Genomic DNA, 10,040 nt, shown 5'->3' with positions numbered 1-10,040 from the left:
GTATGGGGGTGGTGAGGGTGGTAGAGCCGGGCGGGGGTGGGGGTGTGGGTGCGTCCCTACATTTTTCAAGTAGCTGAGTTGGCTCAAATTCCTATTCAAATCCTATTGAAGGCTTTCTTTCCCCCTCCAAATTAGCCATATGTTGCTCCTATATAGATTTTAAGAACCTCATACTAAAACTTGACTTCAAATTCCAAAAAAGCAGATAGGAAAAAATAACATTATAAAGGGACCCAAAGGTAAGTTGTTAATGTCCTAGACCCATCTGACATGTGCCTCATTACAAGAGATGTCAGAGAAACCACAACTGTTCAAATCATTAAGCCAACAAGCCGGTGTTTATCTTACAGGGCGTCACACGTTGTTTTCTAATAAACTGATAATGAACTTATTATTTGTCTGTGGGTAAAAACAGATGGAGAGACTGTTCAAAAATGGATGGTCAGTTTTGTTCATATTTTGTCCTTGGAAGTATGTTCAAATATATATGGGATAATGTCTACCAGACACCAGAAAACGTCTAAGTCCTTTTTAATTTTCCAGTGTCAACACCACATCCAAACTTCTGTCATCTCTGTGGATGAACCAGTTTTTGTCACTGGCCAGGGATGGCAAGGAAACCTTCAGAGTAATCTCATGTGTATAAACAAAACACATGTGTATAAACAAATCTGTACACCTCAGGGAATAACTGTTGCTGTATTTATTGTTCCTCAGGGAAGTACTTTAATCTATATTGTCACACTTTGTTGAACTCTTAATAAATGTATTTATATATATTAAGCTATTCGTGCTGTTTTTAGTCAGTTGTAATATTATTGTGTTATATGTTGTTATATATATGTTCGTGGTATTCAACAAATTTGGTTGAATGCGAATATTTCTATAATAATAATTAAAAAATCTATTTCCTATTAAGGAGTATCTGTTACACATTTTTTTTCCCCCTTTTTTATTGATTTTGGTCGAATTTATTATTTAAAAATGAACCCATTCAGTACAAAGGTGCCCTTAATGTTTCCTATCTTTTCTCCTCCCACCTCTGAGTGACACGGTTCCAAATCAATCAACAAACAAATATTGGACTCTGGACAACAGAAATCATAATTCTGTTCAGTACACCACTTAACCCAACAAGCCCCTGGGGTTTTATCATAAATAAAACTGAGAGGAAAGTGGAGTTCTAGACAAGTAAGGAAAGATGCAACAAGATAAGTGGGTATCATGTGATACTTCTCATGATGTAGGCTCCCTGGTCTTTCCCCAAGTAAAGTTAATTACACCCATAGAACAGTTGTTCTCCTTAAGGTCTCCTGAACGGTCTTTGTAATGAAAGACATTAGCCAATTCAATGGACACTTAGAAACAGAGAGTCATCCAAACATCCTCTATTGGTGGCATTACTATATTGTCTGGCCGTTTTCAGGGTGGGACCCATAGCAGTTCAGATTTGGATGGTACTGGACCCTTTTACAATTGAGACTGAGACTCAGGCTTTAGGAGGGCTCAGGTTTTTGTGTAAACACACCCAACAAAGAAGGGAGTACTTCTACTGTCATTACAATGATGGTTTCATACTTATTATGCATGGAGACTTCCAGGGTTCAGATTTATAGGCTACATGTTCAGTTCTGGGTAAAATGGAACTGTTAGTAAGGAATCTGATTAAAATTTGCATTTGTGCATTGTTTACATTCATGGAAGATTTCGAAATTCAAGGAAGAGTTTCATTGATCACTGTACTGATCTAGCCTGGAATTATACAGGACAACATTCTCCTCATAACTTTCTTGCTGCGATAACAAAGCGACAGCCAATGGGCAGCCAGGATGGAGTTTCGGGTATGTGCCGGAAGACGAAAGCTCCACACCTTCTGGGAGGAGACACCTGCAGGGGTGACGATAAAGTTGTGCAGCAGCAGGTGAGTAATTCAGAGTTGGGCGAACCAGGAACAAAACGGAGACGGCGCCTGGGAGGCTGGAAATACCCTGATTAAAGGTATGGGAATGAAATACTGGGGAATTTATTCGGTTGTCATGTTGTTTTGCTACAATATTTTCACTGATCTAGTAGCCTACAGCCTACCCTCTTGAATCTTCTTGGAGTAAGCTTTAGTGGGGTTTTGTTAACTGAAATTTCATGTCACGGATGACTGTTATCTCTCTCCAAATGACACGTTACCAAATGTCACGCTTGTTTGAGGACCAGCTCTTAATCATAGTTTTATATATTGTTTTCACCTCACACGTATTAATGAACGGGGACTGATGATAAGTAGATACATTTATGCAAAACTGGTATAGCTCTAGTGTTTTTTATCTTAACATGCAAAATGCTAAAGCGTTGGTTGATGTGTTTTTGTATGCTTTGAATGCTGTCCCGTAGTTTTATTAGTTTGTTTCCTTGTTGTAAGTAAGCAAAGTGTTGTAGCCTACGAATATGGCAGTGGCAGTAGGTTAACTCTTCACATTTTTTTCAGAAACCGAGGTAACGCAATGATTTTCAAATCCTTGACATCCCGAGCCGTCAATCTTTACGATGAGTGGATCAAGCAAGCAGGTGTGTCTTACAGTGTGATATTGTGATGTCCAGATGAATCTCATAGTATGGCCGACTTTAGTGATCTTAACCTGCCCGCATTTGAAAGGTTATAAACACGTTTCTCCGCTTGTTCTCTTAAGATCCACGGGTTGCAGACTGGCTGTTGATGTCGTCGCCAGTCACTCAGACTATGATCATCGTGGGGTACATCTATTTCGTTGCATCTTTGGGCCCACGGCTAATGGATAACCGCAAGCCCTTTGATCTCAAGAATGTCATGATTGTTTACAACTTTAGCATTGTTGCTTTTTCCCTATACATGATCTATGAGGTAAGTGAAAGGAGTGATATTAATTTGGACTTTTGATTTTTAAAATTTGCTGGGGTTTGTTGTTTGTTTTGTTGTCGCTCACTGTATCAATCTTACTTTACTAGTTTCTGATGGCTGGTTGGGCTAATGGATATTCATACCAGTGTGACCTTGTTGACTACAATTCTCCCCAAGGTCTTCGGGTAAGAGGAACATTTTTATCAATGTTTTTTAAATAAAAGTCTGAATCAAATGTAAAGTTCTTGTGTTGATCCTGCTCTTGCTTCCTTACCTGTAGATGGCATGGACCTGCTGGCTATACTACATCTCCAAATTCATTGAGATGTTGGACACCGTAAGTGTTTGTCTATTGCCATACATCCCTTTGTACTGTTACATAAGGCATTATGAATTCCTTGTGAGATGAGTTTTACAAACTTGCCTGGTCCTTTTGTACATGCCATTTATGTGTCACGTCCAGTACAATTATGTTTAAAGAGATTCATTTTATTCTATTCTAGATCTTCTTTGTGCTTCGCAAAAAGAACAGCCAGGTCACGTTCCTTCACGTCTACCACCACTCAATCATGCCATTCACCTGGTGGTTTGGTGTAAAGTTTTCTGCAGGTACAGTCTCATTCTCAGACATTTAACTACAAACACAAACCCAACTGTCTTTAGATGGAATGAAACATTCTTTTCTCTCTTTCAGGGGGCCTCGGAACCTTCCATGCCCTGGTGAACTCTGCTGTGCACGTCATCATGTACTCCTACTATGCCCTTGCAGCCCTGGGACCTGCCTACCAGAAGTACCTGTGGTGGAAGAAGCACATGACCACCATTCAGCTGGTAGGTCTGCTTTTATAGTTAATGAAATTTCAATAGCTTCAGTTAAATGCTGTTTCATGAACTGGAGTGTAAACATGTCTTTCTGTCTCCTGTCTTTCTCACAGATTCAGTTTGTGATGGTGACTGCACACGTCGGACAGTTCATCCTCATGAAAGACTGCCCCTATCAGTTCCCTGTCTTCCTATACGTCATTGGCCTGTATGGACTAATTTTCCTGGTACTGTTCCTCAACTTCTACTACCACGCCTACACAAAGGGCAAAAGGTTACCAAAGGTACTTGAACAAAATGGGATTGGCCAGCACAAGAGGGAAATGTGAAGACTTGAGCAAGGTGCTTTTCTGTACAGATTTTTATATTTTGAGACTTTTTTTTTTTCCCCACCCTTGACCATTTCAACAGGTTTTCAAGTTCTGTCTAACCTTTTTTATGTTTAAATTATTAAGTATCCTCAGTCACCTTATTTAGAAAGATTTAAGTTTATTAGTATAATGCTTTTCTCACAGTTTTGTTACGGCATAACCAGAATGCCATCAAGAGGAGGGTAGGAGGGGTTATATTGGTGGGCGTTAGCAACGACTGGGCATGAAACTAGATTGTCCCTTAAATCACAGGATGTTTTTTTCTTTTGGTGAGGATTGTTTTATTTGTTTAAGATTACCCTAGAAGTACTTATTGTTTTAGAGAGATGATAGAAGATGATTGATTTGAATAAGATGTGTTGCTTCATAACATGTTTTGACTGATTAATGTTATAAAGGAGGTATTGATGTAACCCTGTTCCTGAGGGGAGGTTGATGTGATGGGCTGTCCCAGTGCTGCTGTAAAAGCCGCTGGATCCAGATTAACTTCCCATAGGAGCAGTAGAGTACGACTCACAGACCGGAGGGGAGACTCCTGAAGTTGCCTAGAATGATGGATGTGACTCGTAATGTAATGTGATGTGATTTTGACTTGAAATATTTATTTGTTTATTTAAATGTGTTAAATTTATCATTTTTAAATTTGTTGGTGATTAGACTAAGTGCTAAAAGTCTTGATCTTAATTTGTATTCTGGAGAGGGCTTACTGGAAGTTAATCTTTGACATCTGCTCTCAGTGAAGGAACTATGCTTCAGTCTTTTTTTTGTATTTTTTTTGTATAAATGTTTTCTTTTGTTTTCTGTTAAGTGCTAATGTCTTTTAAAAAATATAGTTTTTCATATGATGCCAAACTAAATTGAGAATCTTAAAGATGGGCAACAAATGTTGAATGTGATTTTATGATCGAATAAATTATTTGACCTGAATTAAATGGTATTTATTTTTGTTTCCTTTTTAAAAAAAATGTCCAGCAAATAAAAAATGTCCGGTCTGAACTTGGAGTTTACGTCTCCAGGAAAACCATTTATGGTCACTGTGTCATGTGACTCGTAGCGTGCTCCAATCATTTTGCTCATGTTGTTGTGCACCAAGTTTTCAAACCTCTATCAACTCGCTGGCATGGCTGGTCGCTTGTAGCGTTAAACTAGAGCTAGCTGGGTAGCTAAACTATGCGAAAACATTATTTCTAAATACGAAATATACGGAAAGTAGATGGATCCGTTGTGACTGCGTGAAATGGATGGTAAAATAATCGGACCGGGACCTTACAGGGCTACGAAGCTGGTAAGATGTTGATGACAGTGTTGTCTAGCGTTAGCCGAGTAATTTAAGACCCAACGGATCTGCCTAACCGTTAACGTGTTAAGTATCTCTACCTTGTGAACAATGTTGAATATTTCACTAGTGTTTAGTTTTGATTGTGGACTTATACCTGCCCTTTCCAGTGGAATGAAACAATCAGGCTGTTTCGTGGAGGAATGCCTTTACGGCGACACAGACTACATTTCCGTAGTTATGACAACAGCTTCACTGGCTCAGAGGCTATTGATTATCTCCACGGGCTTCTGAAGCGAAACCACAACTTTGGACCCGAAGTCACTCGCTACCAGACCCTTCAACTATTGAGGAAATTCATGAGGAACCACGTAATTGAGGACGTGAAAGGCCGGTTTGGGAAAGAGGATTTTGAGGATAATGGACACTTGTACAGGTAGTTTTTGTTGTTATTGATTGCTATTATTGTTGGTTGCTCGATGGCTGTTTCCGATAATGGTATAGCCTAATTCAGACAAGATTCCCCCTGAATGCAGCGCTTTGGTTGGAACTAAAACATAAATACATGCTTTGCTCGACTCGTCTTAATTAGTGCCGTGCCATAGGACCAAGACCATTTCTTATGCATTGATGCAATGTAACAGTTTGCCATGTTCCATATTGGGCACTTGTTATAGGCTTATGGTCTGCAAATCCAATGCAGTATTTCTAAAGAATGATGTTATCACCTCGAATTACCTCAAATTACCATTACTGCCCTGGCTGTCTGAAAGCTTGGACCATTTTTAGAACTTTCTTAATTACGTCCGGTTTACTCAGTATCTACAAATCCACATACATGATCTTGTCTCTTCTTGAGATCAGATTTCCACCAGAATCCCCCCTGAAACCAGTGCCCCAGAGGCCACGACAGACGGACAGCTTGGCCCTGCCCAGACTGCCCCGCTGGGATGACTACGAGGAGGTCCTGCCACAGGGGAATGTCCCCCTAAAGCCTCTCGTCCTGGTGAGGAAACGTTGCTGGATTAGATTTCTTATCTCACTTAGGGGACTGTGATGTCTGGTTGTAAGAGCTTCCACTTAGAATAAAAATAAAGGGCCAGAAATATTGATACATATGCAATGTACACTAAAAACAATGGAAGGTGTACAATGTTTTTCTGTTTTTGAATGTAGTATGGAGAACCTCTGTTTACGACAGTGATTCATAATATTTGATATATATCTACAGAATTCCGAGACCTGGAATAAGAGACACAGCATAGCTATTGGAGAGGTGCACGAATGCAAGCTTATACGAAGGAGAGAGATCACTGCAAAACACCTGGACCAGATCTGGAGGGCGATGACTTTAGCTGAGTAAGTATAGTAGGCCCATAACCCCATATGCAGTAAAATGCAGATGCTTGTAAAAGCCTTCAGTGTTAACTTCAGGTCTATCTGTTGCCAGGTTACAGCGTGTGCTGGGGCTGCAGTCATTGGAGGGTGTGTTGGATTCCAAGCATGTCAACCCCAAGCACATCATTCATAACGTATACTGTGTCAACAAGCAGGGGATTGTTGTCCTAAAGAACAAAGCAGGTGATAGACCTCTCTATATGTCATGTACAACATTAAATGTTTTTAGATGGTATTGAGACAGTGTAAAGTTAAGCATAACTTTATTGGTCGGCTTTTGTTTTATGTCATGCCGAAAACAAATTGTCTTTTCAAACACATTTCTGTGATGATTTTGTTCTGAGTTTGATTGTGTTGTCCTAATCTTTTCTTTTTCCTTTCAAATAGATGACCTTCCACATTGGGTGTTGTCTGCAATGAAGTGCTTGGCAAACTGTAAGTATTGAGCAAACATGTTGGCAAGCCTATATCAGGTTACATTACCCCGCATCACTTCCTGTTTTCCTGCCCGCCCAGGGCCCAATGGCTGTGACAGCAGACAGCCCATGTACCCTGGCTTTGAGAGGGACGTGTTCAGGACGGTGGCTGAGTACTTCCAGAGGCTGAAGGAGCCTCTCCTGACATTCCAGCTCTATGATGTGTTTGTAAACATTCTTGGTGAGCGACAACCTCTATGGTGTAATAAAGTTTGTGGTTTGATGTTGTGTGGTTAAGATGGGTTTTGATAGGCTGGATGGTCATATATACTCATATATATTTTCAAACATGTCTGTGTTGTATTTATCTGGATAACAATGTCTGAGTGTTTTAGCTGAAGGTGATGAAGGTCTTTGTCTCAATCTATTCTGTGTCTTTGTATGTGCTTTCACAATTTTTTCTATTTGTGTGTGAGTGTGTATTTGTATTTTGAGTCACTCCGTACTCATTAAGTGGTAGTGGAATGTTGTTTTTGAACCACTTCATTGACTTTCACTTTCACACTTTGCTGTTGTGTGTGTTTGTGTGTGTGTGTGTGTTTCTTCCCTTTTAGGCCTGCTCCAGAAGCAGCAGGTAGCGTCTGAGGCGGTGCAGATGTGTTGTGTCCTGCTGCCCCCTGCCAACCGCCGCAAGCTGCAGCTCCTGCTGCGCCTCATGACCCGCGTCTGCCACAACACCACCCTCCCGCCGCTCAACGACGCCATAGCAACACGCACCCTGGTAGACACCTGCATCTCACATTTTCTTATGTTCACAGGCACACACACACACACACACACAAAAACACACTCTCGCATTCCCTCTCCACAAGTGTTGAAACAGGTCCTTGCTACACTCTTGTATATGTATATGATTTTAACTTCAGTATATTTCACAATAGTCCACAGTATCACTTGGATGGTATGTTCATTCCAGCTTATGAGTAGAATAAAAGCAAAATCTAGATCTGTGCAGTTTGGGGTCATTTTAGTTCAACTTATAACCACTTGTGAAGGAATTAAAGTAAGAGTACTTGCTGTGTGTTGTCTTATGCTTTTAAGGTAACCTTGGGAGATTGAGCATGTGCATAGTCTCAGAACTGTAGTCAGCTTTGTCTGAATTTGCTTTCGATGTGCAGATGGCTCAGACCTTCTCCCGTTGCATCCTATCCTCGTCTGATGAGGTGGACCTGGACGAGCTGCTGGCCACCAAGCTGGTGACCTTTATGATGGACAACCAGGAAGTGGCGCTGCAGGTCCCCACCCGTCTTCAGAAGTCCGTGGAGGAGCACGTTAGCCAGCTACGCAGAGTGCAGGTGAAGAGCTCAGGGGAAAACCATACACCTCTACCCCACCCTGACAGCTATCCCTACCACTCATTCTATACACTTTTGTATACATGTGTTTATGCCTTGTGAATTTACAGTTCTATATTGTCCTCTGTACAATACGAATTCTATTAAAATAGTCTATACCCTCCCTTAGTCAGTACTTTTACTTTATATGATTTCACTGTATATATTATAAAAAATACCCAGTGTTCTGTTCTGTTACGCTGAACACTATTGTGTCCAGTTCTTTACTGGCCCATGTGTTTAACACTGCAGCATTCTTTCAACCTTTTTCTTTGTCGGTGTTGTCTGTTCATATGTTACAATTCAGCAGTTCAGAAAGTGTTCTACTCTTTTGTCTTGTCATGCAGATAAAGTATGCCGGAGCAGATGCAGACATGTCTGTGCTATCACCGAGTGGTCCGCCAACCTTCTGCCGGCAGATCAGCCGCGAGGAGTTTGAGGAGCAGCGCGTCTCCGCCTCGCAGGACGCCATGGTGGGGCTGCTGGAGGGCATCATTCAGGACGAGAACATGTCCGTCAAGGACAAGAAGAAGAAGCTGAAGCAGGTACCTGAGAGCGGTACACTACTCTGGCAGTTTGCCAGAAGTCTGAAATACGCCATTATGAGTTATAAGATTTCTTCTGTCCATATCATGCACACCAGCTCAGTTCTCTCTCTGCATAAGTTATTACATGTTTAATTGTGCTGCCACTAGGCTAGCCAGCCACTGGATTGTCTCTTAGAGAAAGAAAGACAGATTGATTGATTCATTACTTAATTTATCACCAAAGGAAGATTTCAGTGTTACACTTTAAAATAAAATAATAACTAATGAATAATAAAAATGAATACACAAAATAATAATATTATATATAAATATATGTATAAATGTGCATTGCCACTCAGAGGAGTCCCCTCTCCTGGCACAGAGGGGATTTATTGTAGATGTCTATTGGGTGGGCAGGAATGACCTTCCTGTAACGGTCCTTATTGCAGCGGAGCTGAAGGAGTCTCCTGCTGGCAACACTCTTAAGGATTTAGTCATGTGAGAGAGGTCCTTCTTGAACACCTTCAGATGCTTTCGAAGGTGCCGTACTAACTGAATCAGGTATATAAAAGGTTGGAACTAACAAGTGGGCTGATGAGTTCTCCATAACCCCTCCTAACCTCAAACCTCGTTTCTGCTCAGTTCCAGAGGTCGTACCCTGAGATCTACACGCGCCGCTTCCCCACGGCGGAGAGCGAGGCGGCCGTGTTCCCAGTGAAGCCCCCGAAGCTGAAGCCCCAGCTGATGTTCCGCAGCCTGAAGAAGCCCTTCCAGCCCTTCCAGAGGAGCTGGAGCTACAGGGCCTGGAGCCTCCAGCGGATCCCAGGTGCATCATAGGAACAGGTCACACTCCACGCCACACACCACACAGGGCTTCAACTCACAGAGGCATCTACAACTTTCGTTAAATGATCAGCTTACGACTATCGTTAAATTATTGGACTACGACGACTATTGTTGAGAGAGA

At 41.4% G+C, this 10,040-nt stretch overlaps 2 protein-coding genes across 2 annotated transcripts; both read left to right on the top strand.

The window, feature by feature from the left end:
• Positions 1-2,495: 2,495 nt before the first annotated feature.
• On the top strand, positions 2,496-4,020 carry LOC308372350 (very long chain fatty acid elongase 7-like; the record flags this gene model as incomplete). Its single annotated transcript, XM_080847507.1, has 7 exons — positions 2,496-2,559; positions 2,682-2,872; positions 2,977-3,054; positions 3,150-3,206; positions 3,373-3,478; positions 3,564-3,700; positions 3,805-4,020. 7 exons carry the CDS (start codon positions 2,496-2,498, stop codon positions 4,018-4,020), a joined length of 849 nt encoding a protein of 282 aa, XP_080703633.1.
• A 1,279-nt stretch (positions 4,021-5,299) lies between these two features.
• LOC308372348 (DEP domain-containing protein 1B-like) lies at positions 5,300-9,910 on the top strand (the record flags this gene model as incomplete). Its single annotated transcript, XM_080847505.1, has 11 exons — positions 5,300-5,347; positions 5,509-5,774; positions 6,203-6,344; positions 6,570-6,697; positions 6,789-6,919; positions 7,124-7,171; positions 7,253-7,393; positions 7,767-7,933; positions 8,331-8,507; positions 8,894-9,091; positions 9,716-9,910. The coding sequence occupies 11 exons, from the start codon at positions 5,300-5,302 to the stop codon at positions 9,908-9,910; spliced, it is 1,641 nt and encodes a 546-aa protein (XP_080703631.1).
• Between the last annotated feature and the right edge of the window lie 130 nt (positions 9,911-10,040).

Source organism: Sprattus sprattus (genome assembly GCF_963457725.1).
Source record: "Sprattus sprattus genome assembly, chromosome: 11".
Taxonomy (NCBI): domain Eukaryota; kingdom Metazoa; phylum Chordata; class Actinopteri; order Clupeiformes; family Clupeidae; genus Sprattus; species Sprattus sprattus.
Note: the sequence above shows the minus strand (reverse complement) of the source record. Positions and strands in the feature narration are given on the sequence as shown.